The 22682-nt window shown below is 42.3% G+C and overlaps 1 protein-coding gene across 2 annotated transcripts; it reads right to left on the bottom strand.

The window, feature by feature from the left end:
- Positions 1 to 1428: 1428 nt before the first annotated feature.
- Positions 1429 to 22620, bottom strand: LOC114582559 (albumin-like). 2 transcript variants are annotated; one of them, XM_028703657.2, is made up of 15 exons: positions 22466 to 22620; positions 21272 to 21329; positions 19237 to 19372; positions 17711 to 17922; positions 16815 to 16947; positions 12281 to 12378; positions 10957 to 11086; positions 9655 to 9866; positions 8534 to 8666; positions 8006 to 8103; positions 7135 to 7273; positions 5123 to 5346; positions 4755 to 4887; positions 3370 to 3426; positions 1429 to 1600 (listed from the first exon to the last, which is right to left on the bottom strand). In XM_028703657.2, the coding sequence occupies exons 1-14, from the start codon at positions 22548 to 22550 to the stop codon at positions 3379 to 3381; spliced, it is 1839 nt and encodes a 612-aa protein (XP_028559490.2). In that variant the 5' UTR covers positions 22551 to 22620; the 3' UTR covers positions 1429 to 1600; positions 3370 to 3378. The 2 variants fall into 2 exon arrangements, with proteins under 2 accessions (XP_028559490.2, XP_028559491.2); XM_028703658.2 differs by having other exon boundaries at positions 1429 to 1596.
- Positions 22621 to 22682: the final 62 nt, after the last annotated feature.

The raw sequence follows: 22682 nt of genomic DNA, 5'->3' as shown, positions 1-22682 counted from the left end.
ATCCAAAGCTGAATTGAAATGATGGCAATGGATCACTAGTTAGAGTCCAAGTTCAAAGAAGAGTTCTGTATTCTTGGCATCCAAGGCTGCTGAAGAGTAAATATTTGATGTTTAACAACATACTCTGGAAACTTGTACTGGGATGAGATAACGAAACAGGATTGTGATAGGGATCTCCCCTCTAACCTATGCGCATCAGGAAAAAAAATCCCCAAACTGAAACAACTGTGGTCGTGTTCAGGCCATTATTCTGATTGTGCAATGTAGAAAACCAGGAATGGATGTAGGGGTGCAAATGCAAGCCCATCGCTCAATGGCCCTGATCTTCCACAGTGTGTGGTCAATAATAATAATAATGTGTGTTTACATTTTTTAAAATTCTAATTTTGAAACTAGGCATTTCAGTTCAGTAGTTTACTCAAACCATAAATGCCACTATTTCTACTTACCCCAAATTAGAACACAAAGCAAAACCATCTTTTCTTATCAGCTGAAAGAATAATTCACTTGGAGTACGTAGTTGGACTTTGCCATGCATTGTGGACATTGTAGCTCTATATTTTTGCTTTGTGAGGAAATATAACAGTAAAGGAGTCACCATATCCATATAGGAGGCAGGATCTGGAAGGGGTGTAAAGGTCAGAAGAAAGCAATGCAGCCTGCTGAGGTACACAAAGCCAGGGATGAGGAATCTGTTGTTCTCCAGATGCTGATGGACAGGGCCTTAGCTAGGGAGTGGTGAGGTGGGCCCCCTACAGGGGCACATGCAATGGGGGTGGAGGTGGGGCTAAATCAGATAAAAATATGTCCATAAATATAAATATTGATTATTGCCTCATAAGAAATGGTTTTAAATAGAGGGTGAATTGAATGGGTGGAGGAGGGTGGGTTGGAGGAGAGGTGAAAAGAAGAGCTAATTTGTCCGTGGCTAGGGGGCGCAATCTGGATGGTTCTACCAAGGGCGCAAGATCACCTAGCTACAGCTCTGCTGATTACTACAACTCCCTTCATCCTCAGACATTTGCTATGCTAGCTGGGGATGATGGGAATTGGAATCCAAAAATATATGGAGAGCAACAAGTTCCCCATCCCTGCTCAATGCTCAGCTGTAAGGGAACATAGCAGCTTCTTCGTGCTTCCAACAGTTGCAGATTTATCTGGCTCAGAGTTTCTGACTCATTCTGACCCTTTTGCCCTGCCCTGCACACACCATGATTAAAGCCCAGATGTGGGAGAGCAGACACTCTAGGGATGAATAGTCAAATAGAGAGAGCAAGTCCATGGGAAACAGGTTTCTGTTTGTCTGCTTGGTACCAAAAGTTACAGAGTGCTCCCAAATTCCAACACACCACCTCCTTTCACATGCACACACACGCAAGCCCATATGTTATATTTTTAATTAACTGAATCACTGTACTGCAACAGGGGAAGATTTTAAACACTTTATTAACTCTCAACAGTAAAACTATAGTGAGAGATGAAGATTATGGAAGAATCAAATCCTTGTTTCCTGTGAATCAGAAAGGTGATGCGTCACAAGTGAAGAAGCAACCAAGGATGTTTGAGCTTATTTGGGCTTTATTTCCAGCGTTCTTCCTTTCTTGAGCAAGAAGAAAACAGCAAATAATTATTTGCAGCAATCAAATAAGAACAAGCAGAACATTTTAGAGAAAACGAGAAACCCCTCATTTCACATCTAGTAGTCAGTTCACACAGTCCCATTATTTTGAAACAACAATAATTTTAATTTAAAGGCACCCAGCACACACACACTTGGTGTACTTTCTTGTAAGTTGGGAGACTAAACTCACCCTGGATGGACAACTACTTCAGCAAATTCCATCCATTTATGTCAAAAGAAAAAGAAGTGATAGCTGGGTTTTGTTTGTTTGTTTTTTTTACTAATAATGAAGGGGAGAATTTGACATGCCCTTCTGGGAAAAAACCCTGCTTCTATTATTCTGAATTTTTCCAGGATTCATGCCCTAAGAATGAAAGGTACTCCAAGGGCAGGGAGAGGATATAAAGCATAAAAAAGAGCAATAAATTAGGAATAAGTATAGTTGGACAGGCAAACTGAACTAAGCAACCTACAAAGCAATTCAGTAGCAAGTAGTATGTTTTAAAAGCCCAAAATTGAAATTTATCAGCCCTACTGACAATCAGGTAGAAAATTTGAGAGGGAGGTAAGACCAGAATGTTCACTTGAAAATGTAAAGTGTGAACTATGTTTCTGTTTGTTTCTGTGTATTATACTTGGATTACCTCTGAGTGTATGTTTGTTGGCAAATGTGGGTTTGCCGCTGCATAATCAGAGGCCCTTTAAGTATTTGGTTTGGAGAAGCCTCCCTACGGCTGTAGACATAAAAAAAAGGGGGGGTGAGAAAGGCATTGGTTCCTATTGTGTGTACAGTTGTACATTGGTTCTTGAATGGAATCTGCTCTGGAAGTCTGTTTGACTTCCGAAAACCAAGACATAGCTTCTGATTGGCTGCAGGAGATTCCTGCGCTCAATCGGAAGCTGCGGAAGCCACGTCAGATGTTTGGCTTCCAAAAAAAGGTTGCAAACCAGAACTCTCAGTTCCGGGTTTGTGGCATTTGGGAGCCAAAACCTTCGAGTCACAAGGCATTTGAAAACCAAGGTATGACTCTATATACATCCCCTCTTTGTTACCTCTCATTAGAGGCACTATTTTCTCAAGAGCCCGCCCCCTTGATTGAGGGGACCCAGGAGCACATGATGTCACATGTGCAATGTTGTGCAACGTCCTGACATTGTGTGTGCAACACCGCGAGGAGCCAGGGGCAGAGCCAAAAGCCCTCTGAACATTGAGGGGACCTGGACTCCAAAAAAACAAAAAACAAACAAAACAACAACAACAAAAAAAAACATTGGGGGGGGGGCTGAAACTGCCTCGGCCTCTAGGAGCTGGCACATATACCTCATCTGGGTGCAAGCTTCTGAAATAATTCAAAACTCTGAAAGTTTTATTTGTTGGAGGCAAATACTGTATGTGATAGATGCAATAGAACCTCCAGGGCATGATCCTCTTTGAGATATCTGAGATAATAAAATGGGTCCCCAGAATCTGAGTCTCTCTGTATCCTAGAGGAGGAAGTGTTAATCATGAAGACATGCATTCTGAGTGGTTCAAATATCCATTCTTTTGTCATAATGCCATGTTCTGGCTATAAATAGATACTCCAGACCTTGGCTAGTGGTATAACATAAATAAGAACAGAGGTTAAGCAAGGTCCTTCATACGTAATACTTTCACTGCAAGTAGTGGCAGATAACATTCATCCTACATTGTCAATGTTGAATCAGTTAAACCTTTTCACACAAGCCATGCTTGCAAATCAGCTCACCTGAGATGGCTACTGCTCTCCAAAAACAGCTCTACTGCGATCAACCAGTTTTGGACCCTGGAAGAAATGACAAACACCCTTTGACATTCCTAGAGAAAGAGCTCCAAGTTGACCATAGATCTCTGCATTGAACAATTGTGCCAGTTTAATTCTAGTAGTCTATTGTGAATGATACAGGGGCTCATTCCGGCACCTTGAAGAAACTTAAAACCTCCACCCACAGCCTCCCACTAATTTTATAGCAAAAATGGTGATTGCAATTGTATATTTCTAGAGCAGAGCATTCAAATTCAACCATGTTTTCTTCCTAAGCCCCTGTTGCTCCCACCTCATCCTCCAAATTTGGCCTTGCATTGCTAAACACACCACCCCATCCTAGCCACATTCCTATGTAGGTGGGCATACTTTTTACATGCGATACCAGTTTCTCTTTCTCTTCAAGAGAGAAATTCTGACTTGGTTCTGCCAGGGGGGATAGAAGAGGACAGGAACTGGTGTTTGAATAGTGCTGTGAAACCTTAGGAGAGTCGTGTGGGGGTAGGGGTGGGGTTGGAATGCTGGAGACAAGCAAACTCCAGGCAACAAAATATATTGGACTGGAACTGGTGAAATCTCTTTTTCCATCACATTCTCTAGAATGCTTGATCAGGTTACATTTTTTCTTATGACAGTATTTACTGTAGTGAGCAACTACTGCCTGGTTGCAAATGCCCCCTTTGGCGGCAAGGTACTCAAGAGGGTAATGTCAAAGCAGCTGCAGGCATTCCAAGAGGAAATCTAGACCCATTTCAGTTTGGGTTCAGACCCAGGTTTGAAACTGAATCTGCCCCGGTTGCCCTGACAAATGACCCATGTTGGTAGAGGAACCAGAAGAGCATGACACCATTGCTCTTACTAGACTTTTTCATAGGCTTTTGTTAGCACTGACAATAGTATCCTCCTGGACCGGAGGTGTTGCCCCCAAGACTGGGGTGGGGGTGGGGTGGGCATCATACGTTGCATGTGTGTGATTTCACTCACGTGGCATGCAGTGTCACACATGTCTCTGGATGCTGTGCAGTCCGGTGCAGCCTTCTGCTAGGCCATGCCGATCCCTGCAGCATACTCTTCCTCCACCCATGGCCTCATTCTATTTTTTTAAAGCTATAAATAGCAATTGCAACTCTATATTTCCAGAGCCCCACTTTCAAAACATGGAGCTTTTCTTCCTCATTCCTTTGGTCCCCACCACATCCCACAACCCTGAGAGCTACTTGCCATTCTTGTCATTGAGGAGGAGTCCAGGCCTAGGTACTCATATCCCAATCAAACACTTCGCCTCAGCCTTGTCAGGCTGTCAGTGAAGAAGAAACTGTCCCAGACATTTGTCATTCTAAGAAGTTTACCTCTGTCGTAAAGCATTCCTCATGATTTTCAGTTTTGCAGCATTCTGTCACCATGGTAGTGAAATATCCAGTCACTTCTGCTATTTGCTCAGTGGTGCTATTGGGTTGGTGTTTTATTAAGTGGACAAGCTGCCTGCAATGAGAACAGTGAGTGATAGGTTGGAAGCATAAGCTGCATGTGTCTCTCATACTAGTGAAATCAAGTGTTGTTTCCTTCATGATTTCAGCAAGGTGGAGAGTTTCAGAACGGCAATATGTGTAGAGACTGAATAAAGGACAGGTCTTTGTGGTTAGGAACAGAGGTGAGGAAGGCTAAAGGTATTGGATTGCTTTGAAGTAGCCAACTAATTACTGGGCTGATTTCTTACTTTTGCTTCCTTAGTAGCAATTCATCTGGGGTAGCCGAGCATAGATCTTGGTGGGAGGTAAACAGTTCGGAAGAGAATGGTACAGGGACATAATCTGGATCTACTCCTAAATTGCTAAAGCAGTCCCGACGGAACTCATAGGAATCTTCACAGCAGTTGTGCATTTGTTTGTTTAGTGGTTTAACTTCATGTCGCTGACATACTTCTCCTAGTAAAAGGTCTGTCTAGAGAAAGAGAGATAATATGTTGACCTTTGATGAACAGAAGAGTGATCAAAGCAACTTGCTTGCCACATAAATTAGCCACTATTTCAATACAATGAATGCAAGTAATGTAACTTTTGAAGACACTGTGCTTGTGAGATGCTAAAAGCTTGAACAATCCCATATTGCCACATGCACTGAATTTATTTCAATTCTATAAAATTACAATACCAAGTGAATATAAATAATAGGAAGATAGACAATAATAGCCATGATCAAGATTATCAATGAAATTGGGGAAGGCGGGGGCGGGGGCGGGGAGTCTAATGGAGCTGCACTGGCAACTACAGAACAAATTCAATAATGAACAGACTTGACCACACAACACACACCTGAAGTTCTATATTTTCAACCAATCCAGGTATGCGTGTCAGCCTGTTCTGGATAAGGTAGCACACTTACTGAAGGATCAGATACACAATGGTAAGCTAGTTGAGAGGCTGTTGAGGTCTTGAATGCTTTTTCACAGTTTTGGCTAGCACACAGTGGTGAACTACCAAGCTACCAAACTTTCCTCAGTAACTCAACATCCCCCATTGCCAGAGGTTGGACTGAGGAGGAATGGTTGGAGCCACTGCCCCCTTCTCCTGAACCTTCCCAAGGGCAGGAGGACAGAGGGGCATAGTCCAGAGGGGAAAAGTTGGGAAATATTGGGTGAGGAACGGCTAGAAGAGGAAACACCAGGAGAGAGACAGCTGGCAGGTTCAGTGTCCTTGGACAGCATTCTTGACCCCCCCCCCCTTCACCTAAGACTAGACGGGCTTTGAGAGTGATAGAACAGAGAGCTCACTGGCAACAAGCTCAGATTACCTGACACAGGAGTGACGTAGATTAATGGGGATGGAGGGGGTGAACCTTTACTGGGACCAATGCCATTTCTAGAGAGATATGCATTTCTTTGTCTCTTGCTGTGATTATTAAAGAAACTAACTGGTAATTTACTGCCACTGGGGGGAGGGATCTGATTCCCCGAAGCCTGACACCCATCCAGTTTTCTGTCTGCTGCAACATGGCCCTGTGGAGAGCACCAGTGGGTATAAAGTGATTCTCACCCTCACTGTGGCACTCGGATGGGCAGAAAGGTTTCAAGCTCTTCAAAAAGCACATTGCCACAATGGGAATCGAATTGATCTCCTCCTACTCCTATTGAGCATTTGATATGAATGCAAGGGCTGATTTCTACTTTCATCCATTCTCAGATGTGCAGGGAATATAATCTGCTCTCAACTGATCTTTACTGATCAGCAGATGAGCTGTGTGTGCCCTGTGTGTGCCCTGTGTGTGTACTATTTGTCCTGTATGTTTGTGTGGAAGAGGTGTGTGTGCAGGGTGGCCACACCTACTGCAGGAATGCAGACCCTGGAGGATTCCCAAGGGTGGGTGTGGTTCTCCAGCCAAGAAACATTCAACATATATGTAAGTGGGTCAGCTGTAGACATACCGGGAGAAGTCAAATCTAAGCCATTGTCAAACATCCCTGTCCTTTAGGTCACATTCAAGTTACACTATGGGAAATATGTTTTAGAACATATTCAGAACTGTCAAATTCCATGTAAAAAAATCCATTTTAAATGGATTCCTCCTCCATTTCTAATTATTCTAGTATTAGTTGTTGTATATTTGTTTGCTTATTTTCATCTGAGCCCAATTCAAAGGCATTACATTTAAAATAGTATTTAATAAACCCTGCTGAAAGAGAAAGAAATGTGGATGTAGGAAAGAGGGCAATAAGGAGGATAAAATACTCACATTCTCATCAGCACACACCAGTATGTGTGCGTCATCCTCCTTACAGCATTTGGCAACAACACCTGCGAATTTCATTGTGTACTGGTACAATTCTTCAAATGCCATCTCGGGAGCTCTCTTCGTATAATGGACAAGGACTCTGCAAAGAACCATAACCGAGAAGATTTTAGTCAATGAGAATTTGGGATGCAACCCTTGTCAGGGGTGGGGGTTTGCAGTAATGCTCAAGGACTCAGAAAACTGCAGTCTTCCACAAGTTGACAGGTTATTGGAACAAGTGAAGTCACTTTTAGGGCTGCACTGTTGGGACCATTGGAGCTTCAATTTAAGAGTTCTCCCCATCTCGACAAAGTATTGTGTGCCTATGCAAACAAACAAATTAATCACTATCCTGGATTTGATACACCGCTGCTGGAAGTTCATATAACTTAGCTGATGTTGCATATGCAGACAAAACACAGTTAACCACTGTTTCCCCCCCCCCTTTCCTTCAAAATGGGAGTAGGAGGCAGCAATTGTTGTTTCTTTGTGCCAACAGATTTTATTTCAGACTCGTTTCAGTTTCTGCGTAGCATAGATTCCTCTAATTAGGTCTGCTTAAATTCCACACCATCCTAGTGTCAAGATACACCAGCTATAGACTTTGTGCCTCATACATCATGCCCATATTCTCCTTCCCACCCCACATCTTTTGGGTTAACATCCATCCACATGAATTGTTCTCAAGAACTCTAAAGCTATTCTTTATTGCTTCTAATAAAAGTATCCATCCTCTGCATTCTGTCTCTACAAAGAGGTTATCTAAAACTAAATTAGCCCAACTAAATTGACCCCTATTCACAAGCTATAATCTGAAAAGGATAGAGCATACTCATTTTGGAAGCCGTGGTCTCCTGCTTTCTCATACAGATTGCAGCGCATCTTAAGTGTTTCCAGGGTATTGTCAGCGTATTGTCTTAGCTCTCCTTCCTAAAGGAAAATATAACTGCTATTAAATATTTGGAAAAGTGCCTAAAACCGAAATCTCATACAGTCAAAACACACTGGGTTCAATGGCAGATGTGATTGTCAAAGTCTTTCCCCCCCAGATGCCTGTCCTCTTTCCACCACGTGTGTGTGTGTGTAATTTGCCAAGCATGTAAAGCTGAATGCACACAAGTTAAATGTGTGCACGTTATGAGTCATTTAAGGTGACCACTTTTAATAGGGAATGGTAGCTTCAGCTGCATAAAAGCTTCAGTTCTAAAATAATAATAACAATAATAACAACCCTCCATGTGTCAGTTCCAGTGAACAAAAAGATCTGGGACTTGGATCTGTTTGTTCACTGGAATTAACACATGGCTTTATTTATTTTCAAATGAAGCTATTAATTACATGAAGATGACACATAACTCACCCCTTGATGAAAGCACTCTTCAGGATGCTCAGTTTCACAGCACTTTTCCAACAAACCCTCATATTTACTGCCAACTTTCAACAGCAGCTGCTTAGAAAACACAGGGTTTCTCCTTCCAGTCTCATAAACAAACCTGGAACACAGGGAAGAATGCATGGTGATTATGATGTTGTGTTATCTACAACAATAATAGTAATACACGTAGAAAGTGTTGAAAGTACTTCGAATACGTCAACTTAGCAATTCATTAGGCAAACGCTGTAAGTTGGGTATTTAAATTTTATTGCTGCTGTTTGTTTGTTTATCAATATAACTTCAATATTGCAGCCGCAGGAGAGTTGCAAACTAAAACCAGGTTCAAGGGCTGCAAATTAAAATCAGGACTAGACTTTGAGCATCCATCTCCACAAAAGTGAGGAATTGTTGCAAAGTGATAAGGTAGCATGGTTTTTAGGTACACTGTATGAGGACAGGGGGTTGGCTGTCTCTTGTAGACCCTTGGAGTCACTGGTGCCATCTCCAGAGGGCCCTGGGGGCCTGGGCACTCACAAAAATTTTGCTGTGGGTACCTGGCCTCCACTACCAGCTGCCACTGGCTGCTGCCCACCACCGTGTGCTGCCTGCCATCGCTGCCCACTGGCTTACCTCTGGCACTCCAGGGCTGTGGCAGCAACTGGGAAAGGCCCCTGTTGGGATCCACTGCCCCTACACAGGGCAACCACAGTCTGGGGCCCAAGTTGGCACCATTGCATGGGGCAGCCATTACTTCCCCTGCAGAATTGCTCTGAAAATAATGCTACATGATCACATGGTGTCACTTCCAGGAACATTCTTCTTGCCCTATTTGGATAGAGCACAGCAGGAACTGTGCACCTAGCTGTTCAAGGTAGTTTTTTTTAATTTTAAAAAAACTTTACCCTCTCCTCAGAGGGGGGGGGGAATCATGGGAAGCAATCAGATTGGTTTTTAATTGTAGGTTACAAAGTATCCATCACATGATAATGAAGTTACGTTTCCTCTTTCCCCTCTGATACCACATGCGTTCTTCTTGCCCTCAGTATGCTTGGCAACTGAGTTTACAGAGTTAGGATTGAGACCAATCTGAATTCTCTATACCATACTTTTCTAGAAGAGTAGCCTTGTTCTCCGTGAAATTTTGGCACACTTCCTTAACCCCAAACTCCTTGAAAGTGGGAGTCAAATCAGCAGGTTTGTCATCATTTTCCGCATTTATGAGACATTCTTCTCGATCCAGCAGTTCCCTGTCACAGCAGTCCTTCACTTTAGTAGATATAGTGTCTTGATGGGTACAGATATACTCTGTCAAATCTGCCTGTAAGAAAAAAAGGCTCAGAAATAACTGCCGTATTTTTCGCTCCATAAGATGCACCTATTTTTTAGAGGGGGAATGCAAGAAAAGAAATATTTTTAAAGGCAGCACTGAGCAGAGCCTGTATGCATCCCGGGCTCTGCTCAGCACTCCCTTTCATGAGCCGTGTGGAGCGTGTGTGTGGCGCTTGCAGGATTTTCCCCAGGAGGGAGAAGTCCCCAAGAGCTGCACACACGCTCCTCGCGGCTCGTGAAAGGGACTGAGGGGCTGCCCTCTGTCCCTTCCCCCATCTCCCACAAAAGCCCCCAAGAGCCCCACTCCCTTTAAAGAGTGCACAGCTTTTGGGGGCTTTCCTACGAGGTCGGAGAAGGACAGCCAGTCAGTGACGGGCTGCCCTTCTCCCTCCTCGGTGAAAAGCCCGCAAGAGCCATGCGGAGCATGTGTGCGGCTCTTGGGGGCTTTTCCTGCCTGCCTCCCGCCTGCATTCGCTCCATAAGACGAACACACATTTCCCCTTACTTTTTAGGAGGGAAAAAGTGTGTCTTATGGAGCAAAAAATACGGTAGTTATTTTAAGGCAGGATCTTTCAAGCTGACAGACAAAGAGCAGCTTGGTGTGCCTGATCACTGAAATGCTCGCATTAGCAAAATAGGCCAGAGTCCACAGCTTTATACACTCAAATGGAATCCGATTTGCCCCTGGTGCCACCTGACCCCAGCTGAGGTAGAAGAAGCAATAGTATTCTTTAGCCAATTAGAGCACTGTTAAGTGAAGTGAAGCAAGGAGTAGGTCAGCAGCTCCATCTTCTGTCAAACAACCAGTGTAGTATTGAAGAAAGCAAGGGAGAGCCCCACCAGGATCTTGTTTGAGACTCATGGTGTTTTCACCAGAGAACACTTTTGTATTCTGTGAGGCCTCCGTTCTTCACAGCTCAAAGTCATTTAACTAAGGCTATGCAAAGCCCCCAATTTGCTCCCTGGCCAGAATTCTTCCCATAAGGCTTTGGGCCAATCTGGAGATTATGACTAGACAATGCAAACATCCATGTTATTCTTGGTTTGAAGTAAGTTACATTAAAATTAACAAAACTTACAACATCAAGGAAATACTCCAGAGTATCACCCTTGCAGAACACTTCATGGATGTGTACAATGTCACCAACAATCTTGAGAATGATAGGAAAATCTGTCTTTGGGAATTTCCGGCTCAGGTCAGCAACTTCCCTGGAAAGAAAGCAAACAAAATGTTGAGATTGTTTCAAGACAGATGCGCATATATATATATATATATATATATATATATATATATTATTCCCAGCAACACTGGCAGTTTATTCATATTGTGTCCTGTAGTCCACTATATACCTACAGTACCACACTTCTGAACAGTTGCATTCAAGGCTTCATGTTTCTTTCCTTCTATTTCATACAAGCAGATAAAAGCTGCAGAAATTGGCACCGGCTGCTTAATTCAGTGCCCTGATAATCACAGCTTTTTTCTGGAAAGAAAGTTTTTATCACTTATTGGTTAATGTGAGTAGACAATGCCAGGGCCCAAGAACTTTACTCCTGGTCATTTTCAGTGTCATACATGACACATTACACTTTTTTTTTTTTTTACCACTAGCAGAAAGCAAACCATACTATGGAAATTTTGGAATAGCTGCCTAATTCTCAATCCGGATCCTGGAATGCCATTGGGGATTGTTATCCTTTAACCAAAGTGTACACATGACACTATTTATATCACTGGCTACATTTACGTTTGAATGGCTGAATCACAATCTAATAAACCAAATGTTGATGCAAACGTGATAAACAAATAAAGAGAAAACAAAACCTAAGAGGGTTTAAAACATGTGAATTGACTTTGCTGCCTGAAACATCAGAACTATAATTCTTTACATCCCCAGGCACCTTTCAGTAGCACACCACAATCCAAATTCCTGTGGGGAATGTTAAATATAGGGGTTTTGTTTTTTGTTGTTTTGCTCTTTTCTGATCCAATATTTCTGTAGTTCTTTGTGGGGGAAGCAACATGCTTTCAGTGTGCCTTAAATAAATGGGGTAGATGTGACCAGATGCCTCTGCTCTCTTCTTATAGCACCTCATGGTTTTAATTGCAGTACCTGGCAATATGTTTTGTGTGTGTTAAATAAAATGCATTTTGCTTTTTCCCAATGCTACAATTCTATGAGCATCTCACCACCCAGGTAGGCCTTCCATGAAACTGCTGTGTAAAAGAGATGCTGAGCAGGGAGATATATCTAAATGAGCCTCATTTGGGAAATTGTTTCTGATACCTGAAAAAGTTTAATTTGTGCTCAAAGGTTCCTGTAATTCTCAAGAATACTTGATCATCCATGTAGCTAATGTCACACCACCATCCCCCCAAAAAGAGAAAGCACCCAGACTCACTGAAACCTCAGGGATCTTTTCCCAAACTCTTTCAGGGTGGAACAGGTGTGTTTCTGCAATCCGATGGCATAATTCTTTTGCTCTCTCACAGCCGGCAACTGTCAGAGAAAACAACATATACAAAGCAATGAAAATTAATTCATTGCAAGGAGCAACTTGGAGAAAAAGCAAAACAAAGGGCTTCTGATGGTGGCCCAACCAATACAGGGCAACCAAATCTACAGCTGGTTCACAGCTAATTGAACTGAATTCATTCCCCTTGATCTATATCTCCTGATGAATCCAAGCTTTCAGAATTCTGACTTCTGCTCTGATAAACAGATCCAGTAAAGTCTCGGAAAGAATTGTGGGAGGAATTGCACTTCAGTGAGAAAGCACCTGCCTTATACTGTATTTCCAGGCTCATTGTTTGCCATTTCTAGATAAACAGAACAGAGGAAGGGAAAGACTCCTAATTGAAACCTGGAAAAGTAACTGTCAAAATAGGTAGTATTTGGTTTGATCAGGAGTGGGTAAATGTTTTTAGGCAAGGGCCACCTTCCCTTCTGGGCAACTATTAGGCCCTGTATGCCAATTGTGGGTGGGTCTAGAGGCCAATGTGGGTGGAACAAGGAATGTGAGTTTTTCCTGTGTACAGTAGGATACTTTCTGTGTGTGTGTGTGTGTGTGCGTGCCCGCCCGCCCGCGCACCCCCCCTTTGTATTATCCATCTTGGCAAGCAAGAGGCATTATCAGAATTCAAGGACACATTTCAGCCAGTGTGAAACAGGGCCAGTAGGGTGCAGTGGCGTAGCGTGGGTTGTCAGCACCCGGGGCAAGGCAAGTAAGTTGCGCCCCCTAACCCGTGGATGCACCCGTGGCAAGGCAAGTAATTTGCGCCCCCTAACCCGTGGAAGCGAAAGGAAAGTCCAATGCTGCAAAGAAAAATATTGCATAGGAACCTGGAATGTAAGAACCATGAACCTGGGTAAGTTGGAGGTGGTCAAAAATGAGATGGCAAGAATAAATATTGACATCCTGGGCATCAGTGAACTAAAATGGACGGGAATGGGCGAATTCAGTTCAGATGACCATCACATCTACTACTGTGGGCAAGAAACCTGTAAAAGAAATGGAGTGGCCCTCATAGTCAACAAAAGAGTGGCGAAAGCTGTACTGGGATGCAATCTCAAAAACGATAGAATGATCTCGATACGAATCCAAGGCAGACCTTTTAACATCACAGTAATCCAAGTTTATGCACCAACTACTGGTGCTGAAGAAACTGAAATTGACCAATTCTATGAAGACTTAGAACACCTTATAGAAGTGACACCAAAGAAGGATGTTCTTCTCATTATAGGGGATTGGAATGCTAAAGTAGGGAGGCAAGAGATAAAAGGAACAACTGGCAAGTTTGGCCTTGGAGATCAAAACGAAGCAGGGCAAAGGCTAATAGAGTTCTGTCAAGAGAACAAGCTGGTCATCACAAACACGCTTTTCCAACAACACAAGAGACGACTCTACACATGGACATCACCAGATGGGCAGCATCGAAATCAGATTGATTATATTTTCTGCAGCCAATGATGGAGAAGCTCTATACAGTCAGCAAAAACAAGACCTGGAGCTGACTGTGGCTCAGATCATCAGCTTCTTATAGCAAAATTCAAGCTTAAACTGAAGAAAGTAGGAAAAACCACTGGGCCGGTAAGATACAATCTAAGTCAAATCCCTTATGAATACACAGTGGAAGTGACGAACAGGTTTAAGGATTTAGATTTGGTGGACAGAGTGCCTGAAGAACTATGGATGGAGGCTCGTAACATTATACAGGAGGCAGCAACGAAAACCATCCCAAAGAAAAGGAAATGCAAGAAAGCAAAGTGGCTGTCCAACGAGGCCTTACAAATAGCGGGGGAGAGAAGGCAAGCAAAATGCGAGGGAGATAGTGAAAGATACAGGAAATTGAATGCAGATTTCCAAAGAATAGCAAGGAGAGACAAGAAGGCCTTCTTAAACGAGCAATGCAAACAAATAGAGGAAAACAACAGAATGGGAAGAACCAGAGATCTGTTCAAGAAAATTGGAGATATGAAAGGAACATTTCGTACAAAGATTACCATAATAAAGGACAAAAGTGGTAAGGACCTAACAGAAGCAGAAGACATCAAGAAGAGGTGGCAAGAATACACAGAGGAATTATACCAGAAAGATATGGATGTCTCGTACACCCCAGGTAGTGTGGTTGCTGACCTTGAGCCAGACATCCTGGAGAGTGAAGTCAAATGGGCCTTAGAAAGCACTGCAAATAACAAGGCCAGTGGAAGTGATGGTATTCCAGCTGAACTATTTAAAATTTTAAAAGATGATGCTGTTAAGGTGCTACACTCAATATGCCAGCAAATTTGGAAAACTCAGCAGTGGCCAGAAGATTGGAGAAGATCAGTCTACATCCCAGTCCCAAAGAAGGGCAGTGCCAAAGAATGCTCCAACTACCGCACAATTGCACTCATTTCACACGCTAGCAAGGTTATGCTTAAAATTCTACAAGGAAGGCTCAAGCAGTATGTGGATCGAGAACTCCCAGAAGTGCAAGCTGGATTTAGAAGAGGCAGAGGAACCAGAGACCAAATTGCAAACATGCGCTGGATTATGGAGAAAGCTAGGGAGTTCCAGAAAGACATCTACTTCTGCTTCATTGACTATGCAAAAGCCTTTGACTGTGTCGACCACAGCAAACTATGGCAAGTTCTTAAAGAAATGGGAGTGCCTGTTCACCTCATCTGTCTCCTGAGAAATCTCTATGTGGGTCAAGAAGCTACAGTTAGAACTGGATATGGAACAACTGATTGGTTCAAAATTGGGAAAGGAGTACGACAAGGCTGTATTTTGTCTCCCTGCTTATTTAATTTATATGCAGAATACATCATGCGAAAGGCTGGGCTGGATGAATCCCAAGATGGAATTAAGATTGCCGGAAGAAATATCAACAACCTCAGATATGCAGATGACACAACCTTGATGGCAGAAAGTGAGGAGGAATTAAAGAACCTTTTAATGAGGGTGAAAGAGGAGAGCGCAAAATATGGTCTGAAGCTCAACATCAAAAAAACGAAGATCATGGCCACTGGTCCCATCACCTCCTGGCAAATAGAAGGGGAAGAAATGGAGGCAGTGAGAGATTTTACTTTCTTGGGCTCCATGATCACTGTAGATGGATGGTGACAGCAGCCACGAAATTAAAAGACGCCTGCTTCTTGGGAGAAGGGCAATGACAGGCCTAGACAGCATCTTGAGAAGTAGAGACGTCACCTTGCCAACAAAGGTCCGTATAGTTAAAGCCATGGTTTTCCCAGTAGTGATGTATGGAAGTGAGAGCTGGACCATAAAGAAGGCTGATCGCCGAAGAATTGATGCTTTTGAATTATGGTGCTGGAGAAGACTCTTGAGAGTCCCATGGACTGCAAGAAGATCAAACGCATCCATTCTTAAGGAAATCAGCCCTGAGTGCTCACTGGAAGGACAGATCGTGAAGCTGAGGCTCCAGTACTTTGGCCACCTCATGAGAAGAGAAGACTCCCTGGAGAAGACACTGACGCTGGGAAAGATGGAGGGCACAAGGAGAAGGGGGCGATAGAGGACGAGATGGTTGGATAGTGTTTTCGAGGTTACCAGCATGAGTTTGACCAAACTGCGGGAAGTAGTAGAGGACAGAGGTGCCTGGCGTGCTCTGGTCCATGGGGTCACGAAGAGTCGGACACGACTAAACGACTAAACAACAACAACCCGTGGATTTGCACCCCCTAACCCGTGGATTTGCGCCCCCTAACCTGTGGATTTGCCCTAACCCCAGATGTTGCGCCCGGTGCGGCCGGCCCCCCCTGCACCCCCCACGCTACGCCACTGGTAGGGTGGTGGTGGTTGGGGAGTGTTTGTACCATGGGGAGAATCCTGAGGGCAAGACGGAGAAGCTTGGAGGGTCACAGTCAGCTTCAGGGACTGAAGGTTCCCACCCTGGACCACTGCTCTGAGAAGATGTAAAACAGCTCCCTATCAGTCTAGCAGAAATACCAGACCCACCAAGTGACCCTATTTTCCAGGGACAGTCCTGGATTTACAGAAGCCATTCTGATTTCTGATCTGATCCCAGAATGTTCCATTCTTCCTTAAGACGTCCCTATTTTCATTGAAGAAATGTTGGAGGGTTTGATAGGACATCCCTATTTTCATCAGAGATGTTGGAGGGCATGGAGTTATACTACCCCTGAGCCAATGAGATAAGTAACGATACAACCTTTAGAAAACATCTGAAGGTTGCACTGTATAGTTTTATTATGTTTTTATGTGTGTTGGAAGCCGCCCAGAGTAACTGGGGCACCCCAGTCAGATAAGCAGGGTATAAAAAATAAAAGTATTATTATTATTAGTAGTAGTAGTAGTATTGAATAGGATGTCTCTATTTTCATCGGAGAAATGTTAGAGGGTATGAAATACATTATGTAAGTGTCTTTAAATAAAATATTGAGGTGTTATGTGGGCTAAAAGGAAATACCTTTTCTCTGAAGCAGGCATCCTTGTCAGTTTCCAGACAGCAAGTTTGCAGTACCTTTTCAAACCCTTTAACTGTCTTATAGAGTACGACAACATTTGCAAAAGGATGTCTTCTGGAAAGCTCATAGTAGTAACTGGGTCAAAAAGGAAACTTTCATTAATCTGGACTGCAATTACTCTAAAAAAAAAGGAAAAAAAGTTGAGGTGCCAAGATCCTTTATAATTAAAGCTGTTGTTAAGGAGAGGGAGGACAATTATTAAACCTATGTTACTGAAAAGAACGACAAGGCAAAAAGATTCCAGTTGCCACACAGGATACTCAGGCACTCAGTTAGGCTACTTAACCATTGGCCTCAAGGTAAGAAATTTGACAGCATACAGTATATATAGGTAGCATTACATGTCATTTCCTCTAATTGCAAACCCAAACACTGTGTCCAGATAGCTATGGTCTCAAAATGGGCCCAGTGAGAAGGAAGAGAGAGGCACCAACATGATTGGTGGGACCCCATGGCTTACACAGGTCCAAAAAGAAGGAACTCCCTCCCCACCCTCCACCCCCCATAAAACCATGCAAGCAATGCCTTCCTACTCAAACACAGAAAACAGCCCAATGAGGACTGAGTATGCTCAGCAGTAACATAATGTTGGGTGTTGGAGGTGGGGGAAGAAATGAGTGGATCAACAAATCCTGGTAGAGGACATGGGGGGCTGGATTGAACCCTGAAGTATTTTATTGCAGCTCCAACCTAATTTTTAACGTCTTGCATGAAATAGGTGAGAGTATTTGGAAGCGTCTGATTTGTAGAAGAAAGTCATATGTTACATATTATTTTCATTCTTCCCCCAAAGGAGAACCAGTTCAGCAAAATGACTACATCAACTCAATTGACTTACTTGGCCAGAAATTCAGCTCTTGTATCTTGGTATACTTTGCATACGTTCTCTCCATCTGGCATTACAAAAGGAGGAATGAATCCAGAAGTTTCATTTTTATGAGTTAGAAAGCAGTCATTTCGTTCGGGATCAACTTTGCCACAACACTCAGTAAATCCATATTTCTCTGCAAGACCTTCTTCATGACAAATTTCATCCAGAAAAACAGTACGCTGAAGGAGAGATGCAAAATGTTTTCATTTATTAGACATGCACTCGCCTGTTTACTTGTTGCAGTTATATCAAATATCACGTGTTTTAGGGGACATCTGTATAGTTGTCTGAAATTGTAAGCCATTGTAAGTGTATCTAGGCAGCTGTTTATATGATCAAGTTTACATTTTATAAGAGATTTAAAGAAGGACAATTTCCAGATAGTTTTATGGAAAAGTCAAGTTTAGTTTATAAACCACCATAGTACAACATTTCACGCATAGGACCAAATACAACTTCATGTTTGTTCACATATTACACTGAACCCGGGTACAAGTTCCTCTGCACATGTATAAGTGTTTGTGGGAAAGAGTGTGTAACTCAACTACTATGTTCATAGTTGGAAAAGGCAGTCATTGAAAATTACATGTGATAAACTGTACTAGCTCAACTATTTCTCTACACAGATACACGTTACACATGTGTGAACACCTCTGGGTAAAAGAGTATACATTTGTTGATTTGTTCAATTGTACAATTGTACACACAAGTGCACAGATTGTACATTTGTTGAATTCTTGTGTGCCACTTCCTCTTTATGGGAGCACCACCCATCTTCAAATTCTTCCACCGCTCTGTTCCAAGGATGGCAGCCCTAGGCTTATCTAAGGAGGTAACTGAAGATTAGAGAGTCAGAAGCAAGCTCCATCCTCAAACATCCTGCACACAGGAAGTCTAACAGTGACATTTCCCACTCCCTGGGTGTCTCTCTTTCAGTTAGGGACCCGCATCCACACTGTGGTGTGTCCTGCAAATCAAGTTGTCATTAAAGGTGAGTCCTTTTTATCCCAGGCAGGAGAGAGAACCAATGGGGAATTAATTACTATTTCTCCACAGCTACTTGTTATGGAAGGTACTGCCCTGCATCAAAAATTTTGTAATTAAGTGTGGCAGGTTGTCAGGAGGGAGCTTAGCTCAGCAGTGGGCCATATTACCATCAATGTGCACATTTGCTACCAATATGCCTTGCCAAGTGCACATTGTTAAGAACAAGCACCTTATGACAACCGGGCATACTAGGCAGACTTTTGTCTGATCCAATATGCCTAGCTCTGTGCTTTTAAACCAGGTCTGTCCCCTATTTATGACTGTTGCATGCATCTCTACATAAACTAGTTTCTTTATAAGTGGAATGTTTTCTGTCTAAAGTTCCCGGTTTGGTCATTTAATTTCATAATCAATCAGAAGAGCATCCATGAAGGTCCAGGGCTCCAGACTATGCAATTTACCAATATTTCAAATCATAACCTTCAAATTTAGGTCCCAAGGCTTACCAAAGGCTTTTCACAGTCTGGGGTTGCTTGATCATCACTAGTACATTTCTTGGCGAGTTGTACAAGATTGTCATTCAGTTTAGCCACCTCATCATATGAAGCTCTCTGCAGATTCTGAGAGGACAAGCCGATGATGCTGGGAAAACACATTTATTTATTTATAGATAGGAATATTTATTTACTGCTGTATCATAAAAATATATATCACAGCAGTTTACAATATAAAAATATAAAACCAGCTTCCGGTTCTGGTCTGCCTTCATGGAGGCAGCTCCCATGAAAGCAGGACATTGTTTGTGAAGGAAAAACAAGGATGATTGAGGGTAATCTTCCCAGTTCCCCTCAGGAACAGGGGGGAATGGGCTTCACTCGCAGTTCATCTCAATACCTGGCTCTCGCTCCGGCATGGAATGTGGGAGGCAGGGAGGCGCTGAGTGCAAAAGCACTTTGCCTGCTGATAACTATCCTACTCCACCATTAAGAAGCAGAGGCTTAATTTGAACTAAAGTACAGGAACGTGCTGGAAGAGATGAGATCATAAAATTTGGAACAGAACCAGCTGCAAAGTCATTGAGGTTTGAACTTGAGAGAAGACTTCATTTGGTGCAAAAGACGGTGTGGGGGGAGGGGAGCCTACAATTTCTTGAAATAAAGTTGTTTCTCTACATTTATGATTCGGCAACCCTCTATTGAATATTAGTTCAATTTATATATGTGCAAGTGAGGAGGGATGAAACTGGATTATAGATATGGACTATAACATTAAACAGAACTGTGTGTGTGTAAAAAAAGGAAAAAGGGAGGGAAGCTCTATTTTGCAGAAGGGTTACGATGGAAACTTAGAGCTGAGTCTTCACCATCCTTTATTATCTACGGTGTGAACTGAACAATGCTAAAAGGACCTGGAATTTAATTTAATTGGAAGTATAAATGGTTATTTATCTTCAGTCGAACGAAAGGATGAAAGAAATCTGTGAGCTTGCCAAGGTTCATTACTGAGTCATCTGCAGTTTGACAGACTACTCTTCTTCCCAGGCTGAGAGGGTGAAAATGGTGAAAACAGGTTATTTATTGGGCCAGAGTGATTTTTGCAGCTGTTGTTAAAGTTGCAAAACAACAAAGCACAGGATGGAGCAATGGAGAAATTTCTGAAACAACAATGGGATATTAGCTCTGCCCAAGGCATGATGGAGAACAGCAATATCCAGGAAAAGATAGACATATCATTTTACAAGGACAGGAAGAAACACCACGGACAAAATAATTGCCACACACAGGAAGAACAAGAATATAATTTGAGTGCCTCACTTGTAGTTCATTTAATGTGTCAACACGAATAGAAGTTATTAATATTGCAGCTCTTGTATAAGGGATTATTATTTCAACCGGAATGTAATTGAAATTAATAAGATTTTGGAACACAGAAATAAAGAAATAATCAAACCATCAACTCTAACATGGGGGGGGGGCACCTAAATTATATAATTCAGTATTTGAATGATTGGTATTAGTAATTGTATAATAATTTGGTATTGTTATAATGAGGCAATGATTGGACTGTAATTGAAATATATATGTATACACACACACACACGCACACACACACAAAACCAAACAATAAAGTAAAAAAGATAAAAACAAGTTAAAAGCAAATGGGAATCAAAACAAACATGAACAGACCATTGTTGAGAATGTACTCTTAATCAGCGGCGAACTGTATGCTAGTTCCATCTGGGTGGGCATGCAGGAGGTGGGGGTGGAGAGGAGGGGCATGGAGGGAGCCCGCTGTGACTGTGCCCAGGACCACAGTCCCTACAACCCCCCATGTTACGCCACAGTCTCCCTCAACAACACCCTCCTGATTTTACACAATTCCACATATACGTGTCGAGTCCGGGAATGTGACACCCATGTAAGTGGGGGGGGGGGGGGATGCCTGTATTAATCCTTTAATAGCCTTTGTATTTATTACTCCTTTTTGTTTTTGTGTGAAGACTGGAGGTCATATCAAGGAAAACCATCTGAAAAGACTTACATGCCTGGAAACTGACCCTCTGCTATTTTAATGAAATGTCTGAAGGTGTCATGGCTTCCTGTAAAGAATACAAAAATCAAATTTTCAATTGAGACATCTCACACCATTGGCAGTTTACCATACAGTGGTATCTCGGTTTTCGAGCGTCTCGGAAGCCAAACGATTCGGAAGCCGAATGCTGAAAACCTAGAAGTAATTGTTTCAGTTTCCAAACGTGCCTTGGAAGTCGAACGGCTTTTGAGGTGCGTTTCTCAATTTTTTCAATGGATTTTGCCGACTGCCCATTGATCCTTGGTTTTCAAACGTTTCGTAAGTCAAATGGTCTTCTGGAACAGATTACGTTTGAAAACCGAGGTTCCACTGTATAAGGTCAATACCACACTATGGCGTGGAAGAGGGTGGTCACAGGGAGAAGGTATTTTATATTTGTTTTGAATCCCCATAATAGTGAATGGAGAAAAATGTGCTTCAGTTTTCAGAAAGCAGATAAGATCTGAATCCAGAGGCAAATTTCAGAAGAAGGTGGATGACTTCCTGGAGTGAAATATCCATATACAAACTTAATCATGAGGCTGGTGCATATCCTTATTATATATACAGAAGTGTTTCTTACGCAACAGTCCTATACATATGGATATCAATTCATATGATAACAGCCAACATATCCACAAAAGACTGCAAATATTGCAACATGCCCCCAGAATGCTTCCTCTTTGCCGTGTACAAAGTCACTAACTCTTAGTTTGGAGAGGAGCTGACTGTGGAACTCTCTGCTGCTTTACAGACAGGGAGCTAAAAAGGATTATAAAGGTACCAGGTGGAGACACCCTTAAAGGCCTTTTAGCCTTAATGACTTTATTGTGTATTATTAAACACCATATTTATTGTGCACTTTATAAAGAATCAATGATACTTTTAAACTGATAAATGTTAAAATCAAAAGGATTTAATAATAATAATAATAATAATAATAATAATAATAATAATAAACGAGTTTTGCACAGGAAAACCTCACAATGGACTGAGCCCCTAGTCTTTGTTTAAAATAGTATAATGAAGCCAGCAATAATCTGACCATTCCAAATAGCTAGCTAGCTAGCTAGAAAGATAGATATAGAACTATGCATATATTATACATAAGCACAAAATTAATAAGTTTAAAAAACAAACATATCATAAACCCCCACAACATACCTACATCCCGGTACCTTCTGGGCAGCTGTTTAGACTCAGCTGAGCTTATCAAAAAAAGACAAGAAATTAATGTGACCCACTTCATAGTTTCAAATTATGGAGGGGCTGGGATGTGGAAAGCAGCAAATGGGTAGATGAGCTTTTTATACTTTTGTGCATGCATGTTGGGTTACTGTCACATTCCCAATTAGAATCTCAGAAATACTCCTGCTAATAA

The sequence above is a fragment of the Podarcis muralis genome, chromosome 13, assembly GCF_964188315.1.
Source record: "Podarcis muralis chromosome 13, rPodMur119.hap1.1, whole genome shotgun sequence".
Lineage (NCBI taxonomy): Eukaryota > Metazoa > Chordata > Lepidosauria > Squamata > Lacertidae > Podarcis > Podarcis muralis.
Note: the sequence above shows the minus strand (reverse complement) of the source record. Positions and strands in the feature narration are given on the sequence as shown.